Source organism: Jaculus jaculus, chromosome 3, assembly GCF_020740685.1.
Source record: "Jaculus jaculus isolate mJacJac1 chromosome 3, mJacJac1.mat.Y.cur, whole genome shotgun sequence".
Classification (NCBI taxonomy): domain Eukaryota; kingdom Metazoa; phylum Chordata; class Mammalia; order Rodentia; family Dipodidae; genus Jaculus; species Jaculus jaculus.
In genome coordinates this window covers 109428319-109449092 of record NC_059104.1, presented here as the reverse complement: position 1 = coordinate 109449092, position 20774 = coordinate 109428319, and the positions used below count along the sequence as shown (strand labels likewise).

The window sequence follows — 20774 nt, the reverse complement described above, 5'->3', positions numbered from 1 at the left end:
GTTTCTTCAATGAATGGCTGGTTTTGAAAGTGGGCATGGTGCCACACCCCTTTGATCTCAGCACTTGGGAGGCAGAGGTAGGAGGGTCACTGTGAATTTGAGGCTAGTCTGGGACTATAAAATTGCAGAGTGGATTCCAGGCCAGCTTGGGCTAGAATGAGATCCCACTTTGGGGATTAAAAAAAAAAAAAAGGTGTGCTTGGAAAGCCTGCTGGTCCAGGTTCAATCACCTGATGCTCACATAAAGTTATGTACATGAGGTGGAGCATGTGTCTAGAGTTCATTTGCAGTAGGAACAGGCTCTGATGCATCCATATTATCTATATTATCTATATTCTCTCTCTTTCTCCCTTAAATAAACAATAAATGTTCAATATTTTGTTATTTATTTGTTTGCAAGGAGAGAAAGGCAGAATGGGTACGACAGGGCCCCTAGCCACTGCAAACAAACTCCAGATGCATGCACTACTGATGTATCTGGCTCTATGTCAATACTGGGGAATCAAACCCAGGTCATTAGGCATTGCAGGCAAGTGCCTTAAATACTGAGCCATTTCTCCAGCTCCAATAATTTTTAAAAATAATAAAGAAGACTCATTATCTATTTTTCTCTTCATTTTAAGTGATTCTATTCTCTGCCCTAAGGAAGCTTACATCAGTTACTGGAAAACCTACTGTATATGGAAGAAAAAGGAAGAGGAGGGGAAGAGGGGAGGTAATCAAAGAACATACAGTAGATTTCCCAGTAACTAATCCAAAATGTTGGAGCCAAAAGATGATTGATGCAATATATTATACATATAAAAACCTTTCTCTCATGAGAAAATTATTTAGTGTAACAAATAACAGCAAGGCAAGGACTGTGGGCCAGTAAGAACACAAAAAAATTGTTTTCATGAAATAATTATAAAACACCATCAACAAGTAACTCTGGAAATAACACTTTAAATGTACTTGTGGTTAAACAGAAAAAAAAAAAGAAGAAACACAAAACCAAATATTCATCTACAAAGTGCTCTGAGGAAGCTGTAAGGCAGCAAATGCCATCCTGCGGGTGAGGGGCCAGCCCCCACGTGGGACGTGAGCTTGCTGACAGCATGGACACTCGCTGCTCGTCTCCTCCTCCATCACCCACTCTGCCTTTCACTGTGTCTGTGCACAGCTGAAAGTGAAAACATGTCTGGGACTGGGCCACAGACAAACACCCAGTCAGTCTTACCTGAGTTGTCGTCTCTCCCTGCTAAAATGTCTGCACCAACCATGGTTCCTACGCCCAGCAGACAGACAAACACAGCGATGAAGTGGATCACTCTGTATCTTGCACGAAGAATAAACCAAGAGAGAGCCATCAGCACAGGAATCCCAAAGCAATCCAACAGCTACAGGAAGGAAAAGCAAAGAGCACCAAGCACCTCCTTAGAAGAGGAGTAAGTACATAGTAACACAGACAGTATTTATTGAACATTTATTTTTGCCAGCTCTGCACACCACGTGCTTTATCTAAATTCACTTATTTAATCCTCACAACAACTCTGAGATTGGAACTGCAATCACATTCAACACACAAGAAAACGAAGGCACTGAGCAGGGAAGTAAGTTGCCCAAAATCATGTCAATCAAGTGGGACAGCTGAGTGCCAAGCCCAAGAATCCTACTCCAGATCCTCCGTACTCCCATCTGTGTTTACCCTTAAACTCGGGAGGCAAACTTTCCTTCCAGCACACCTCCATTCATGTGGTCAACAAATATTTGTGGGCTAGGGAGATAGCTCAGTCAGCAGAGAACTTCCCTAACAAACATGAGGACCTCAATTCAATCCCCAGTGCCCATGCAAAATGCTGTGCATATTGGTGTGGGTAGGTAATTCCAGAGTTGGGAGGGTGGAGGCAAGGAATTGGGGAGGCAGAGGCAAGTGGTTCCCCGGAGCTCACTGGCCAGCCATTCTAACTTAACTGGTGAGGTCCAGACCTTAGAGGCAGATGCTGTCTCTGAAGATGTGGACAGTGTTCCTAAGGATACATGAGGCTGTCTTCTAATTTCCACATCCATATGCACACACAAACACAGGCCAAAAAAAGATAAGCAACAAATATGCACTAAGCACCTGACATGCTAAACACTGTAAGAGGAGCTGGTGATTTAGCTCAGTGGTTAGCAAGCACAAGACCCTGGGGGAATGCTATCAGAGAAGCCAGGTATGCAGAGGTGAACAAGACAGGTACATGCCCTGTTCTGAGAAGCACAAAGGAGGCTAGGCAGTTATGGAATGAGTAGTCACAAAGCCAGATGTTGAGTTGGAATTGACCAAAGTGCTACAGAGTATAGGTTACTGTGAGGGAACAGACACCATCTCCCTAGAAAGCATGTGTCTCTGCCACGTGTCTCTACTCTACTCACCATCATATGTGATACTGGGTTTAGCAAACACTAGCTATACCGCCAACCATGCCCATGTGAAAGGCAGGGGGATTAAGCATGCCCAAACTATAACAAATCCAAAATCATTGAAACGATAAAGAAAAAAAAATCAAGATCTCATTGAATTCTTAATTTGATAAATTCCATGTGCATTCAGGATAAAATATATTAAGAGATAATTCTTGATGCATTCAAGTCTATTCAGGAATAAAATGTAACATAAGCCTTATATAAACAATATTCCTGAAAGTGCTATTTTTATGCACCCTGCAGGGTTTGTTTATTATTTTGTTTGTTTGATTGATCAATTGTCTTAAGTCTGTCTTGTTCTTGACTATGTCTATGTAGTTGTGGACAAAACAGAACCTTAAATCCCCAGTGGTGTGTGAAGCGAGCTAAAGCCAGTTATGGACTGTTCTCATTGCAGTTTCATCACTGGGCCAACACACCATTTGTGAGAATGACAGCCTTGCCTTGCTATTTTTCCACTTAATCTTCTAAGTGCTTTATGGAGCCTGCCTGGATAATACGCCATTAAACAATGCAAGTAATAACCAGTCCCGGAAGACACCAGCAGTTCCAGCCATAATGGCTTAACAAGTTCTAAACTATATTTCATATACCAAAAAAGTACCTTCCTTTTTGTGTTTTTGGTTTTGTTTTTGTTTTTTTCCAAGAGGGTTGGTTTTTTGAGATAGGGTGCCAGGCTTGTCTCACATTCACAGTGATCCTCCTGCTGCTGCTGAGATTAAAGGTGTGCACCCCCACACCCAGCAAAATCAATCTTAAGTTTACTCCCCCTTTAAATTTTTTTTTGTGGGGGTGGGCCATGACTGGCCCTATAGGGGAGTTGACAATGTCACAGGCAGTGGTCTCAGTCCTAGATCTGCCATCACTAGCTGTGTAAGCTCCAGCTAGTCACTGCATCACAATATGGAATGCAAGGACCAGACCAAATGTTCTCAGGTCCCCGCCCACTACGACATGTAGCACCTCCTTTTCTGACACCTATCACCTTCAATCATGAAGGGTCTTCCTACATGAACTTCCTGTTCTAAATGTTTATTTTGGATCACTGAGAAGACTTGAAACTCACCAACATGCTCAGAAGAGACAGTAGAGTGTTCAGCACTATGAGATACCTTGCGCACGCACGCTCCCCCCACCCCCCGCAACTCTCTCTCTCTCTCTCTCTCTCTCTTTGTAGGTTCTTACTCTAGCCCAGGCTGACCTGGAACTTACTCTGTAGCTCCAGGCTGGCCTCAAACCTACAGCACTCCTCCCACCTCTGCCTCCTGCTGGGCAGAGAGAGGCATCTCTATCACACCCTTCAAAGCTCAAAGATTTTTGTGGAAGTAATGTAAGAGCCAAAAGAGTGTTTTATAATCCTGTCTTCGGGAAGCAAAGTAGCCATGGTTTTCAGGACCAAACAGTAGCTGATGCTACCTAGCCAAGACCTGCATAATAGGAGGGGAAAAATAATGACCTCAAAAGACAGGTGATACTAGTTGGAAAAAAAGAAAAGACCCAGTAGAGGAGGATGCTGCAGAGGAAAAACGAGGGTGGTGGGAAGGGCTTATGACCATGTTATATTGTCTATACTACTGGAAGTTTTCAATAAAAAGTTTTAAAAATTTTTGCTTGGTGATGGACATATTCTTTAATGCTTTCAGTTACAAGTATCATTTATTTTAATATTTAAAAAGTATTATATTGTCACAGGAAACAGGGTACTACATAAGACCCTGGTAGAAGGTATATGAATATAAAACTGACTTAGAGGAGAAAATGAAATCGAATTAGGTCTTAGAGAACAAGGGAGGATCACTTAAAAATGGACTGCATTTTATGGGCTGGAGAGATGGTTCAGTGGTTCAGGCATTTGCCTGCAAAGCCTAAGAACCCAAGTTTGATTTTCCAGTGTGCATATGTCTGGAATTCACTTGCAGTGGCTAAAGGTCCTGGCATGCCCATCTCCCCCCTTTCTGCCTCTTTCTCTCATTCACTCTCTCTCTCTCTCTCTCTCAAATAAATAAATAAAATATTTCTTTAAAAGGTGATTGCATCCTAAATATTAGTGCAGCATGAGAGAGAAGGTAGGAAACAGGCAAAGGGGAAAGAGACAGGAGTAGAACATTGATTGGGTCGTGGGGTGTCAATGGCAATGTTGTGAACTTCACATAAGCTGCCACATGTATGTAATTACAGGATATTTAAGGAAATCCTTAAGAAGAAGGTTCAAAAGCCCAGTTAATCCAAGTGTTGCAATTACCTTCTTGTAGCTAGGACAAAACACCCAACCAAAAGCAGCACACAGGAGGAAAAGGTTTAATTCAGTTTACAATCTCAAGGGGAAGCTTCATCATGGTGGGGAAAGCATAGCATAGCAGAGAGCTGGGCATCACATCTTGTTACAGCAGCAGAGAAAGGAAGTAATCTGAGTGAGCTAGTGAACATCCATTAGACTGGAATAATAAACTTAAGCTGGAGTAATAAACTTCACAGTCCACTCCCCCCTGATGGCATATCTCCTCCAACAAGGTCACCAGCTGGACAAGTATTTAAAACACATGAGCATCTGGGGGACATTTCATTAAAACTACTACATTTTGTCCCTCATTCCCACGGGCTCACAACATGAGGCAAATGCATTCAGTCCAACTTTTAAAGTCCCCACAGTCGTTACAGCCCCAGCACTGTTCATGAAGTCCAAAGCCTCAACTGAGATACGCTGGGTCCCTGTCTCCACCCGTCCCAGCCATGGTCCTGCCCAATTCTCGCTCCATAAGTCAGGCAGCCCAGCTTGGACATGGCCCTCATCAGGGTGCGCCAGCCGAGCCCATGGTGTTGTCAGCAGATAGCAGAGGGTCCACCTCCCTGCAACTTCTACTGGCTGCACTATTTTCTGGATGGAGGTATTGCTGGTTGCTGTGCCAAAACAACACAGTTGCTCCCTTGGGTCTAGTGAAGGTTTTTTACAAGCACACAATCACCATTACAAACACTTAGGAGTGTTTTCTACATTGCAAGCTGTTCCTCAGAAGGAAGGGTACCTGGGATTATATAAAGGCAACTGTGGATGATGATTTGACTCTTTCCCTATGGGGCAATCTGGTTCATGACATTTGAGCATTACAAAACATTCATTACTACAAAGCTGGGAGTTTCTGGTCATGTGCACAGACTAACGGCTGGATCCATGGCAGAGTGTCGCTCCATGGCCTAGGCTGGCCTCAACTGACTATGTAGCCCAGGCTGGCTTCAAAGCTATGGCATGATGACAGTTATCTGTACTTACCCTCTTGACATGGTTCAAGTGCGCCTAGCATTTCAGGTGAGAGGGGAACATACCTATACAGGAATTATTCATGCTTTTAAAACAATTTATGCGAAGGAAGGTGGTTTCCTTGGATTTTACAGGGGTTTGATGCCCACTATCTTAGGAATGGCTTCATAAGCAGATGTCTCAATTTTTACTTTCTGTATCTTAAAGAATGTTGGGCTTTCCCATGCTCCTACCCTTCTTGGCAGACCTTCATCAGACAATCCTAATGTCTTAGTTTTGAAAATGTCTTGGGTCTCAATTTAGAGTGCTTTCCTAGCATACAGAAAGCCCTAGAGTCAAGCCCCAGCCCTGCTTCATCAGGTGTGGTGCACACCTATAATCACAGAACTTGGGAAGCAAAGACAGGAGAATTAGAATTCAAGGTCATGGGCTGTAGAAATGGCTCAGTGGATAAAGTTCTTACCACACAAGCATGAAAATCTGAATTCAGATCCCTAGGTCCCACACAGAAGCCAGCCACTACAGCAGGCTTCTGTAACCCCAGCATGCCTACAGATGAGAGGCAGAAAGGAGGATTTCCCAGATGCTCTGCTGGCATTCACAATGATGAACAAGAGACCCTGTTTCAAACAAGGCAGAAGGTGAAGACTGGCATCCAAAGCTATCCTGTGACCTCCACGTGTGTGCCATAGCATGCATGACCCCATACTCACACACAAAAGGCCAAGTCTAAACCTAGCATTGGAGTATATCGCCTTCCACCTCCATTTATAAAACATTTTCCTGTTAGCAGTGAGTCAGGGTTATGACACATTCTGTCCTTTGTTACCATTAGACAGCTGAAGCTGGTCTTCCTCTGCTATGAAGGAACATCTTTCCTCTTAGCCCAGCAGGAACAAACCTAATAAATATGAACAGAAGTCACCCCCATCTCCATTACAACCAATAGGCTCCTTCAGGTGGCTTGCTTGCAAACTTCTACCTTTGTAGTGCAACAACCCCCTCCACCTTCATGTGTGAGCAGCACGTCCACCAAAACTCCTGTCAGCAGCACAACAGCAAGTGCCAGCTAAATATTTATGCTTATTTTGTTAGAGCTGTTCTAATTTGCCACAGCATTAGCAGTTGAAGAAGTGATTAGGTTGTATGCATTTTCACATGGCTCAGTAGAACATATCCTGCACTGGAAAACAGAAATGGTCCACCTGTGTTTAGATTTTCTTCAAGGAAAGAGGTCTTGATAAAATTAGGTTAACACATACAAGTACATGTTCTCCTCCTGAAAGCACAAGTCTCAAAATGTTCAAAGAGCTCCCTCTTACCTGGACGCTGGTTAGAGTTGTGTACTGGTATGCTCTGACAATCAGGTAGTTAGCCTCCACGTCTGCTAAGCCCAGCAGGATGTACTTCCACCATTTTTGTCTCAAAATCTCTAATAGATTATCACTGCCTAGTGAAAGAAAACCAGGTTAAGAAAGTACACATTAGTTATGATACAATGGATATTAATTTGGAGATCAGAGTCAGATAAAAAGTTTGATGTTGTAATGCTTAATAATGCCTGTAAACGTGACAAGATCTAGAATCACCTAAAAAACAAACCTCTGGGCATGTTTATGAAGGAGTTTCTACATTGGGTTCACTGAGGTTCACTCAAGAGCCATCCTAGGGCTGGACAAAATGCTTAGCATTAAGATGTTTGCTTGATAAGCCAAAGGACCCAGGTTCAGTTTCCAGGACCATGTCAGCAAGACGCACAAGGTGACACAAGCATCAGGAGTTTGTTTACAATGGCCAAAATCCCTAGCATGCCCATTCTCTCTCTCTCAAATAAATAAAACTAAAATTAAAAAGATTAAAAATTAATAAATTAAAAAAGAGCCATCCTAAATATGGGTAGCACCATTCCCTGGGCTAAAGTCCCCAAAAGAATAAAAAGAAATAAACAAGCTGTGGCATCCTTAGGCTTTTTGCTTGTTTGTTTGTTTTTAGTTTTTTCAAGGCTGACCTGGAATTCACTACTTAGTCTCAGGATGGCCTTGAACTCATGGTGCTTGCTAGTGTTAGTTCTGCCTCTCGGCTGTGTATGTATGAGGTGAGGCAGCTTCTTCCACCAGGATGACATTTCCCCTGGATTCTGTAAGCCTGAAATAAACCCTTTCTTCTCATAAGCTGTGTCTGGTCGGGTGTTTATCGCAGCAATGGAAAGTAACTGCAATGCAAGCAGAGCACCAGTATCCATTTCTCTGCTTCATGACCGCTGGTGCAATGTGACCAGCAGCCTCAAGCTCTTGTCACCATGTATTCCCTACCATGAGGAACTCTATGCTCAGTGAGCCAAAATAACCCTTCTTTCCTTAAGTTCATTTGTCACAGCAATGAAAAAAATAAATCATACAGTTATGTATTTCAAGTGTGGCCTGTTCTAATTTCCCAGCAGCCAAAGTCCTGCACCATCTCAGCAGTCATCCAGGTGTGTCTGGTATGAAACTCAGGGTAGGTGTCATCACAGATCAAATAGACAATGAAACTATAGAAAGTGGATAGGATAAAAGTAGGAAAGCCCCCTTTCTTGTTGGAACAGAAATATAATAACAAATATGAGTGTGAATGTCACAGGCTATTCTAGAAAATGAAACTAATTAGCTATTTAACCTCCTTGCATGGGTTTCTTCAAAGAAAACACAGCATGCAGTCATTCTTTGGAATGAGATTTGCTTTCAAGTGAAAAATGAAGCCAATGATAAACTAAGTAAAAGGCTTATTGGCGCTATGCAACAAATGGTTTTTACTTCCCCCAAATTATGTTTCTTCAAAATTAACTAGGATGGGGTTGGGGTTGGGATTCAGCTCAATAGTACAGCACTTGCCTAACCAGCACAAGTTCCTGGGTTAGGCCTCCAGATTCATCCCTCCTCCAAAATGCATTTAACACTTTGAAATTTAGTATCACAAGAGATGGAGAGTTGGCATGTGTGTGGAAAGGCTTTAGAGTAACATACAAAATAAAATAAAAATAATAAGCAAACCAAAAACTCAAAGATGTCCTCCTCAACATACAACAGGAAAGCACAGAGCAGCCATGGCTTAGGGCTCAGGGGGAACACACTGATGTATTTATGAATCACAGTTACTTCCCAAAGAACAATGCTCCCAGAGTAGAGAAGAATCCAAAGCTGCTAACCATCCCCAGCTCTCCTCCCAAGCCTGTAGCTCTTATCAAATATGCTCCCTCCTTAAGATGCTTTCCCCTCTCTCATAACTAGCTCCCATTTTCTTCAAAAAGATAATAATAAGTTAATGGCCAGGATCAATGGTTCAGGTCTGTAACCCCAGCTACTCAGAAGGCTGAAGCAGGAGGATAGAAAGTTCAGGGCCAGCTTGAGCAACTGAGTGAGATCCTGTCTTAATAATAATTAAAGCCAGGCATGGTGGCTCATGCCTTTAATCCCAGCATTCAGGAGGCAGAGGTAGTGGACTGCCGTGAGTTCAAGGTCACCCTGAGACTACATACTGAGTTCCAGGTTTGCCTGGGCCAGAGTGAGACTGTACCTTGAAAAACAAACAAACAAACAAAAACTAAAAAAAAAAAAAATTAAAAGAGGGTTGTGGTCACCAACAGTGTGAATAAGCAAAATCAACCTACAAAATAAATCAACCAGACAAGAAGTATACACTTGCCTGGCTCTACACAGCCTCTACAAGTAACCAACTGGTCTCTTACTAGCCATGAGGCCCATTCAGAGGGCGAGTACTCATATCTGGTACTGGTAACCAAGTCAGAATGCCATGGCCAGGAAACTCTAGAAAGAAGCCGCCACTACTCTTTGGAGAAGAAGAGTGGGTTTGCACACCAAAAAGTCTCTCAAATCCATCAAAATGACAAGAAAAGATAGCTGAATGCACACCATGAGAAGTGCCACTTCTACCACATTTGCTGGGGACCAGAAGAAATTGCACAGGAAACAGCAATACAAGTACTACTCTCACTGCTAGTCTGACAACCAGCCCAGGGGAGATGGTGACAGACACTATGGTCAATTAAAACCCATCAAAGCAGAAATCCAGAGGCTATAGAGAACTCAACACTAAATCAGATGGCTAACAGGCCTGCCATGGGTCAGGGAACATTGTAGAAGAGGGAACAGAAAGATTGTAAAAAGATACAGAGTAGGTAGGACTACCCTGAGGCATGTCCCCCATCTTTTCCCACAGGACTGGCTGAGGCCTTCATGACCCCACAGTGAATACCATAACTCTACTGAGGATGGTCCCCATGGAAATAAGAGCAAAGGTAAGGGGACAAAAAAGTATATAATCTGTTATAAAATAAAATTTATGGGCTGGAGAGATGGCTTAGCGGTTAAGCGCTTGCCTGTGAAGCCTAAGGACCCCGGTTCGAGGCTCGGTTCCCCAGGTCCCACGTTAGCCAGATGCACAAGGGGGCGCACGCGTCTGGAGTTCGTTTACAGAGGCTGGAAGCCCTGGCGTGCCCATTCTCTCTCTCTCCCTCTATCTGTCTTTCTCTCTGTGTCTCTCACTCTCAAATAAATAAATAAAATTTAAAAAAAAATAAATAAATAAAATTTATAAAAAGGAGGTTGGGGCTATAGCTCAATGGTGGTATGGGAGGGGGGAGGGAAGGGAGAGAAGAAAGGAAAAGGAAAGGAAAGAGAAAGGAGAAGGGAGAAATTGGATTTGTTAGCACCATACTAACAATTTTAAATAAAATAAAAAGATAGTAGGCACCCTCCTAATCAGATTAGGCAACACATTTTCTCCAAAATCCTGGATGCAATCTTATTTGACAATAGGATATTCTCTTGTGGGAAAACTTTATGAGCTGCATACCAAGCAGCCTCTGATAGAATGGCAGTGCATTGTAGATCAGGCAATTGTCTAGGCGGGATGTTCGGTTCTATCAGTTACTACCAGTACAACCTGGACTTACACTGGAGTTATCTGAGGGTGACACACCTCTGTTTCCTCATCTATAAGGTGCAGATAATGGTAACATATCCCTGAATTGTGAGGTGTCAATGAATGGTTATGTTGCTTGAATGAGTGAAGCAATCAAGATGATGTCCAGAGACTGGGTCTGGTCCCCAGCTCCCACTGGGAGCTATACAGATGCCTGACATAGGTGCTGGTCAGAACCGAGTTTTCTCCATTTGAGAGGAAGCAACTGCCATAGTAGAAAGTACTTGGACAGTCACAAATAAAGATAATGACTCCTTACCACCTGTCTGTTACTCTCAAAACACAAGCCTGACCTGCAGACAGCCCTCGCTCCATTTAACTTTCTTCATGTAGTAAAGAATACATATTTTGGAGAATAAGGGAGTCTTGTTTGTTTGCTTACTTTAATTTTTAAATTTTTATTTATTTATTTATTTACTTATTTGAGAGAGAGATAGAAAGTAGGCATGACAGGGCCTTGAAAGTGAGTCTTACCTCTCCAAGTAGTTGCGGTTTTGGTTTTGTTGTTGTTTTTTGAGGTAGGGCCTTACTCTAACCCAGGCTAACCTGGTATTTACTATGTAGTCTCAAGGTGGCCTCAAACTCAAAGTGATCTTCCTACCTCTGCCTCCCAAGTGCTGGGATTAAAGGCGTGCACCACCATGTACAGCTCCAAGTGGTTTTTAATGTTGTCTCAATTTTCAGAACTGGGCAGGGAAGGAGATATAAAACCTAACTTGTAATGGCATTTCACTTTTATTGAACAGCTTCTTCTCTAGTATGGTACTGCTTTTTTTTTTTTTTCCACACACCCATGTTGGGAGGCAAGTCTCTTGCCATACAAACAAATGCCAGATGCTTGTACCAGCTTTCCATGGTGGCTAGAGAATTGAACTGAGACTGGGAAGCTATGCAAATAAGTACCTTTAAGTGCTGAGCCATCTCCCCAGCCCCTGCTTACTTTATTTTAATCCACAACTTTAGAGAGTGAAATGGAAACTTCTAGTTACAGCTCTCATGAGATTTAGAGGAGTTAGTTTCTTGTTCTTTGATTTGCCATATGGTTTTTCTTGTTTTTTTTTTTTAATTTAATTTATTAGTTTTCTTTTCAGTAAATACAGGCAGTTTGGTACCATTATTTAGGCTCATCTGTGATCTACCCCCTCCCATTAGACCCTCCTTATTATTGAAAATGGGTCGTGCATTGTGGAGTTAGCCCCCAGTTATTAGTATGATAAATGTCTCTGAAAATCATGACCCAACATGTAACTCTGACATTCTTTCCGCCCCCTCTTCTGCAAGATTTCCCTGAGCCATGTTGGGTTCATTTTTGGTCTGCTTCAGTGCTGAGGTGTTGGGGGCCTCTGAGGCTCTGGCTCTCTGATTTGGTAGGAGTTGATTTTTCTCTGCATTGATCTCCTTCCCCTTTGTGCTGGTATCCAGTTCACAGGAAAACATCACCCTTGCTTATTTCGCCAGTTGTCCTTAGTTTCAGTTGTTGTTTTTTTTTTTATTTGAGCGACAGACATAGAAAGAAAGACAGATAGAGGGAGAGAGAGAGAATGGGTGCGCCAGGGCTTCCAGCCTCTGCAAACGAACTCCAGACGCGTGCGCCCCCTTGTGCATCTGGCTAACGTGGGACCTGGGGAACTGAGCCTTGAACCGGGGTCCTTAGGCTTCACAGGCAAGCACTTAACCGCTAAGCCATCTCTCCAGCCCTGTTTTATTTTTTAATGTGTACAAAACAAAAAAAGTCATGAAGATACTGCTGTTGAAAAGGCAGTTCCCACCTCTGCCATACCTGAGCGGAAAGCCAGCATCCCCGTGTAAACCAGGAACAGCAGGCAATAGTTGATGAAGCTCTGAAGCATGGGGGTGTTCACCTTGCACTTCTCTGCCAAGTACTGGCTGGTGATGGCTGTCCCACATATACACAAGGACAGCATCTGGCCCAGAGCTATGGTCTTCAGAATATTCCTAGGAAACAAAAGAATAAGTCAGAGCAAGCAAGGACCTGTGCTAAACACAAGAGGAAATACAATTATTGCAAGTGGTCCTTGATTTAATTTTACTGCTTATTTCATGGCCACAAACTTTAATTATCAGAATTTAAGACACTATATTTTATTCTCCTTTACATTTCCTGTTTGTGTATGTATGTGTGTATGTATGCATGTGGGGACATATTGTGTATAGATACACATGCATATGTGCATGTACATATGAAGGACAGAGACTGATGTGCACATGTGGAGGACAGAGGCTGATGTGTACATGTGGAGGACAGAGGCTGATGTGTACACGTGGAGGACAGAGGCTGATGTGTACATGTGGAGGACAGAGGCTGAGGTGCACATGTGGAGGACAGAGGCTGAGGTGCACATGTGGAGGGCAGAGGCTGAGGTGCACATGTGGAGGGCAGAGGCTGATGTGTACATATGGAGGACAGAGGATGTGTACATGTGGAGGACAGAGGGTGATGTGTACATGTGGAGGACAGAGGCTGAGGTGCACATGTGGAGGGCAGAGGCTGATGTGTACATGTGGAGGACAGAGGATGTGTACATGTGGAGGACAGAGGGTGATGTGTACATGTGGAGGACAGAGGCTGAGGTGCACATGTGGAGGGCAGAGGCTGATGTGTACATATGGAGGACAGAGGCTGATGTGTACATGTCGAGGACAGAGGCTGAGGTGTACATGTGGAGGACAGAGGCTGAGGTGCACATGTGGAGGACAGAGGCTGATGTGTACATGTGGAGGACAGAGGCTGAGGTGTACATGTGGAGGGCAGAGGCTGATGTATACATGTGGAGGGCAGAGGCTGATGTGTACATGTGGAGGACAGAGGCTGATGTGTACATGTGGAGGGCAGAGGCTGATGTGTACATGTGGATGACAGAGGCTGATGAGCACATGTGGAGGACAGAGGCTGATGTGTACATGTGGAGGACAGAGGCGGAGGTGTACATGTGGAGGACAGAGGCTGATGTGTACATGTGGAGGACAGAGGCTGATGTGTACATGTGGAGGGCAGTGGCTGAGGTGTACATGTGAAGGACAGAGGCTGATGTGTACATGTGGAGGGCAGAGGATGTGTACATGTGGAGGGCAGAGGATGTGTACTTGTGGAGGGCAGAGGCTGAGGTGTACATGTGGAGGGCAGAGGCTGATGTGTACATGTGGAGGACAGAGGATGTGTACATGTGGAGGACAGAGGCTGATGTGCACATGTGGAGAGCAGAGGCTGATGTGTACATATGGAGGGCAGAGGCTGATGTGTACATGTGGAGGACAGAGGATGTGTACATGTGGAGGGCAGAGGCTGGTGTGTACATGTGGAGGACAGAGGCTGATGTGTACATATGAAGGACAGAGGCTGATGTGTACATGTGGAGGACAGAGGATGTGTACATGTGGAGGACAGAGGGTGATGTGTACATGTGGAGGACAGAGGCTGATGTGTACATGTGGAGGACAGAGGCTGATGTGTACATGTGGAGGACAGAGGCTGATGTGTACATGTGGAAGACAGAGGCTGATGTGCACATATGGAGGACAGAGGCTGATGTGTACATGTGGAGGACAGAGGCTGATGTGTACATGTGGAGGACAGAGGCTGAGGTGCACATGTGGAGGACAGAGGCTGATGTGTACATGTGGAGGACAGAGGCTGATGTGTACATGTGGAGGACAGAGGCTGATGTGTACATATGGAGGGCAGAGGCTGATGTGTACACGTGGAGGACAAGGCTGATGTATACACATTAGCCAGATGCACAAAGTGTCGCACGCATCTGGAGTTTGTTTGCAGTGGCTGAAGACCCTGTAATGCCCATTCTCTCTCTCTCTAGCTGCCTTTCTCCCTCTCTCTCAAACAAATAAAATAAAGTTTGTTTGTTTTTTTAAGACTTAAATGTAAAAGGGGCTGAAGAGGTGGCTTGGCATTTAACGTGCTTGTCTGTGAAGCCTAAGGCTTCAGGCTCGATTCTCCAGGTCCCACGTAAGCCAGATGCACATGAAGGCACATGCATCTGGAATTTGTTTGCAGTCGGTACCAGCCCTGGCTTGCCCATTCTCACTCTCTCTCCCCCCCTCTCTCTGTCTCTAATAAATAAATAAATAAAAATAAATCTTTCTATACAATGTAAAAAGATCAGCCACAAACATACAATAAGAAACACTGGCTAGAGACTGTGACCCAGTGGGTAGAGTGCCTGCCTAGGCTACACAAAGCCCTAAATTCAATCCCCAGCACTCCATAAATAAGGCATGGTCGTACATACTTGTAATCATAGCACTTGGGAGAAGGAGGCAGGAGGATAAGAAGTTGAAAGTCATTCTCAGCTCATGGTTGAAGGCCAGTCTGAGGTACATGAGATATTGGTAGAAGAAGAAAGCAGGAGGGGAGGGCGAGGGAGATGGCTCAGTGGATAAAGTGCATGCCATGCAAGCATGAGGACCCGAGTTTGGATTCCCATCACCCATGTAATTTGTCATACATAGTGGCACACACCTGTCATCCCAGTGCTGGGTTGGCAGAGATAGGAGGATGCTTGAGACTTGTCCAACTCTCTCACATTATAGCTGCTAAAGAAAGATCCAGAGAGAAGATGTGGTACCTGATTTAGTTAGATTCACAAACTTCTATTAAACTCCTGAGTGTGTAATTATTTTCTCATATGGAACTTCTAGTGTTTCTTCTAGCTTCAGAATTTTATGCAGTCACCTATTCCTTTTTTATTTAAAAAAATTGTTTAATTTATTTACTTGCAAGCAGAGAGCGATAGAGAGAAGAAAGAGAGAATAGGCACATTTTGGCCTCTAGCCACTGCAACAAATGAACTCCAGACACATGCACCACTTTGTGCATCTGGCTTTATGTGAGTACTGGGGAACTGAACTCAGGTTGTTAGGTTTTTACGAGCAAACACCTTAACCACTGAGCAATCTCTCCAGTCCTCCTTTTTTATTTTTTATGTTTATGCATCATTCTTTCCTTGATGAAACATGCACTTTGTATCCAGAGTTATCAAGTAGAAAATATCAAAAAGAGAAGACACAAAATAGCTGTTCTAGGAATATAAAATGTATTCTCTCCACTGAAATATTTGTTTCATTCATGTTGAAATAAAGTCAACTAATCCTTGTACAAAGTTACACAAAAAGGTCAAGCTTTCTGAGTGAATTAATTTTCCTGTTGTTGTGACAAAATATCAGAGAAGAAACAACTTAACTAGGGGAGGGAATATTTTGGATTACACTGCCAGGGGATACATCTGTCAGGACAAGGAAGACATGGCCACAACAGCATGAGGCAGCTGGTCACACTGCATCCACAGTCAGATGTTCAGCTCACTTTTTTTTTTTTTTTTTTTTGTTTAGCCCATGGAATGAGGCCACCACATTCAGGATGAGCCTTCCCACTTTAGTTAAACCTATTTGGAAATGACATCATAGACATAAACAGAGGTCTACTAAGTGATGCTATATAGTCTCAAAAAAAGGTCTTTTTTTTGAGGTAGGGTCTCTCTCTAACCCAGGCTGACCTGAAATTCACTATGTAGTCTCAGGCTGGCCTCGAACTCACAGCGATCCTCCTACCTCTGCCTCCTGAGTATTGAGATTAAAGGCATGTGCCACCATGCCCAGCCTATGTGACTCTATCCAGTCAAGAGCACAATGAAGATTAGCCCTCAGCCGAGCACGGTGGTGCACACCTTTAATCGCAGCACTCCGGAGACATAGGTAGGAGGATCACGGTGAGTTCAAGGCCACCCTGAGACTACATAGTGAATTCCAGGCCAGCCTGGGCTAGAGTGGGACCCTACCTCAAAAAAAAAAAAAAAAAAATTAACCCTCACACGGGGTAAGGCAGCCCAAAATACATTGTGGAACCCTTACCATGCAACAGGCATGAAGATTCATAAATGAATAGGTACACTGTCTTGGAGGCTTAAAGTCCAGTGGGAATTGACATGAAGGTAAGCCAGTTATAAAAGTGCTGCATGAAAGGTGACAAAGTGGCTGGTTTTTAAACTGACAACAGTTCACCAGACACAGTAAGGAAAGGCATTCCCAAAAGTGATACCAGATACCAAGGCACTGAGACCTAAAACCATGTGGCTCTCCAGCATTTATAAGTAGTGTGGATGTGGCTACAAGACAGAATGTGAGAGAAAATGACAGCAGCTGAAGATGACTAAGTCAACCCAAACCATGGGAAATGCCTGAGAGGAAATGTTGTGAGGCATGTTCTCTCACTGGCCATGAAACCACTGAAATCTACAGAGTGAAGCCATTAGCAAGACAGAGACTGAGCATTCCCAGGTCTCAAAACATGTCAGGCACATCGCACCAAACCTCACCCTTTGTACATGGTGGTATGTGTGTATGTGTTTGTGTGGGGTACATATGTATGCTCATGCACATATGCGCAAGGAGACCAGAAGCTGGCATCAGGTGTCTTCCTCTGGTGCTCTTCACCTTATTTTGTGACACAGGATCTCACTGAACCTGGATCTCACAAATTCAGCTGAGCTAGCTGGCCAGCAAGTCCCAGGGATCCTCCTGTTCTGACTTCCCCACCAAACCTCATTTATTCGAACATAAAAACCAAATTAAAAAAGTTGATGCAGAGAGGAATCTAAAGAAATACCTATCTTGAAAAACAACAAAAATAAGAAAGAAAGAGAAGGAATACCTAGAAATTACTAGATCAGAAGGCTTAAATAGAGAGTAAAGACAAGGAGAGGCACATTTAGAAAGGGAAACAGGTCCCTGATAACCCCAAAACATTATAGGCCATTGCCGAGGCCCTTGGTTTCCCACCAGGAATAGATGATAAGACCCTATTGCTGAAGACTTCACATACTTGGGCTGCAAGACCACTGACAAATCCTGCTGGAACTGAGCTGATAACCTCCTCCATGTAGACCAGCTGGAAGAAGCCATTCTACATGTAGTTCAATGGCAGAAAGAGATAACACCAGTGAAGATATTCAACAGTGGACACTGCAAGCCTTATAATTGGCTGGCCAGCCAAAATGAGCCAACAGGTGCAATAGTGGCACGTCTGTCATGGTGGAAACCAACTGCCCTCCAATTGGACTGGAGGCCTGCTCCATGGGGGAAAACACATCCCAATACTGAAAAATTATAACGGGTAGTCATGAGCCCTAGAGGTGTAACATCTGCTGATGTCTGGAAGAATGTATATACTATGCTTATCAAACTGCCCAGTAAGCATTTCTCTTAATATTTATAGCCTTATATTAATGCTACTCTCACTTTGCGTAGAAAATCTCTTTTCAGATGGCAGTGACTTTGGGATGACTCAGAAAGTATCATAGTGCTGGAAAGAAGTGACTGGAGTACTGAGTAACATCTTGATCACACCTTCCAAGGCTCAGGGTCTAATGCGGAAGAGGTGGTGGAAAGAATGTAAGAGCCAAAGGAAGGGTTGGATTCCTTACAAAGTGCTCCCTCTAGACATCAAATGGCCTGGATATCCATGATCTCACCATGCCTGACACTACCTACACAAGACCATCATAAGAGGAAAAGACCATGACATCAAAATAAAAGAGACTGATTGAGATGAGGAGGGGATATGATGGAGAATGGAATTTCAAAGGTGAAAGGGGGGGGTGTATTACCATGGGATACTTTTTATAATCATGGAAAATGTTAATAAAAATTGAGAACAAAAAAAAAAAGGGCAACAGAGGTTGGTGAGAAGAGGCACCTGGCATCGACCTCTGTCCTCCCCATGCTTACACCCACATGGGCACTGACACAAGTGCACACACACACCCACATACACATACTTGTGCAAAGAAAGAAAAAGGCAGAAAGGAAGAAAGGGGAGAGGAAGGGAAGGAGGGAGGGTTAGAAGAAAGGAAAAATAAAGAGAGGCAGGGAAGGAGGAACACACCTATGTTTTTCACTTATTTAACTTTGCTTTCTACACAGCCAAGAAATGCCCAGTGGACAGCAAGGAACAAGAAGACTAAGCTGGGAAAGGAAGTGTGGGCCCCATGAGTATAAAGTGGAGGTAAAGTTGGGGATAAGTAGCAATGAAGAAGGAATGTGAGTACAAATGAAGCAGAAACTCCCAGCCCAAGGGGCTAGAGGAGAAAGAGGAAGTGGAGAGAAGAAGGGCATGGCCAGGGGGTGGAGGAGCTAGGAAGGAAGAAGAGTCTGGAAGCCAAGATGTTTCCTGCAAGACTCTGTGATTCAGATGCCAGAGATTTGTTCCAACTGCTCTCCTGCAGCTCTCATGCCCAAGGCCAGTCTCCACTCTGCAAGAGTCAGCCTTCTCAATGCTGATCTAATGGAGTCAGTCTCCTGACTAGAGCTTAAGTGGTTCCCCTTTGCCCTTCCATGAAAACTCCACTTAAAAAATAGCCAGCAGGGTCACCCACCACCTCTCCAGCCATATCTGATACTGCTCTCTCATGGTTTATTCAATTGTTTGATCTGTGTGTGTATGTGTGTGTGTGTGTGTGTGTGCATTTGTATGTGGGTGCCTGTACATGGGGAGACCAGAGGTTGACAGTAGGTGTCAACCTCAAATGTTCCTGTGTGTGTGTGTGTGTAGATCAAAAGACGACCTGAGCAACCTGAGGCGTTCACCCTCTCCTTCCATCCTCTTTTTGATCCAGGTCTGTTCTTATTTTTTTTAATTTTCTTTAAAGAATTTAGCTTCAAATGGTTAATGAGATTGGAGAGATGACTCAGTGGTTAAGGCACTTGCCTGAAAAGGCTAATGACCCAGGTTCAATTCTCCAGTACTCACATAAGCTAAATGCACAGGGTGGTGCATGCATCTGGGATTTGTTTGTTGTGGCTAGAGGCCCTGGTACATGCCTATTCTCTCTTTCTCTGCTTATAAATAAATAAGTAAGTAAGTAAATTTAAAAAAAGAATTTAGCTTCTTTTTTGTTTATTTATTTATTTGAGAGTGACAGACAGATATAGAGAGAGAGAGAGAGAATGGGCACGCCAGGGCCATCTCCAGCCACTGCAAACAAACTCCAGATGCATGCACCACCTTGTGCATCTGGCTTACGTGGGTTCTAGGGAATCGAGCCTCAAACCAGGGTCCTTAGGCTTCACAAGCAAGTGCTTAAACACTATACCATTTCTCCAACCCCTGTTCTTATTTTGCCATGGTGTGTGCGCCAGCCTATCTGGCTCTGCTTCCCACAGCAGTGGGACTTGTGAACCACTTTGCATCTAATTTGGATGCTGGGGAATTGAATCTAGGCTAGCAGGAATCCAAGCACCTTAACTACTTAGCCATCTCCCCAGACTCCCTCCACTTGCTTTTAAGACAAGGTCTCACTGAACCCAGAGCTCACTGACTATACCAGATAGCCAGTAGGCCCAGGAAATCCTGCTGTCTCTGCCCCCCCCAAGACTTGGATTCCAAGGGCTCACCACCACATTCAGTTTCCTTAACTTTTTTATTGATAATTTTCATAATATATATGATGCATTTTGATCATAGTTCCCTCCTATTACCTTCTTCCAAATGTCCCCTAAGCCTTGGAAGGTCTGATAAAGATGTCTAACTTAGCACTGAGTTCCACAGTCACTCTCAGCACTTTGATGAGTTTTAAGCCTCCCACTAGCCACTGCCAACTGCAAAAAGAAGCTTCTCTGACCAAAGGTGAGAGTAGCATAATCTATGGGTATAATAAGCATAAATATTTAGAAGGCAATTTAATGACATCCAGATTTTTTTTTTAACGTAGGGTCACTCTAGCCCAGGCTGCCTAGAATTCACTCTGTAGTCTCAGGCTGGCCTTGAATTCACAGTGATACTATCTCTGCCTCCCAGCTGATATCTAGCTTTAAATGTATATATATATATATATATATATATATATATATATATGTGTGTGTGTGTGTGTGTGTGTGTGTGTGTGTGTGTGTGTGTAAGAGATAGAGAGAAGACAGCAAGAATAAGAATGCCAGTGCCTCCAGCCACTGCAAACAAATTCCAGATGCATGCACCACTTTGTGCATCTCACTTTATGTGGGTACTGGGGAATCAAACCTGGGTCCTTAGGCTTTACAAGCAAGCACCTTAACCACTGAGATA

General features: G+C 43.7%; 2 protein-coding genes across 2 annotated transcripts in view; one reads left to right on the top strand and one right to left on the bottom strand.

Annotated features, from left to right (window-relative positions):
• Positions 1 to 20774, bottom strand: part of Slc35f2 (solute carrier family 35 member F2) — a 68033-nt gene that overhangs the window by 13001 nt on the left and 34258 nt on the right. Inside the window, exons 2-4 of the mRNA XM_045145468.1 lie at positions 12465 to 12640; positions 7027 to 7154; positions 1220 to 1379 (exon numbers count right to left, since the gene is read on the bottom strand). Of these exons, the coding sequence (XP_045001403.1) occupies positions 1220 to 1379; positions 7027 to 7154; positions 12465 to 12640 (464 nt within the window). The remainder of the gene's footprint in view (positions 1 to 1219; positions 1380 to 7026; positions 7155 to 12464; positions 12641 to 20774) is intronic.
• LOC105943690 (graves disease carrier protein) lies at positions 5228 to 6007 on the top strand. Its single transcript, XM_012947524.2, is given in 5 exon segments — positions 5228 to 5359; positions 5362 to 5389; positions 5392 to 5490; positions 5493 to 5625; positions 5686 to 6007. Coding segments are annotated over 5 exon segments (714 nt in total).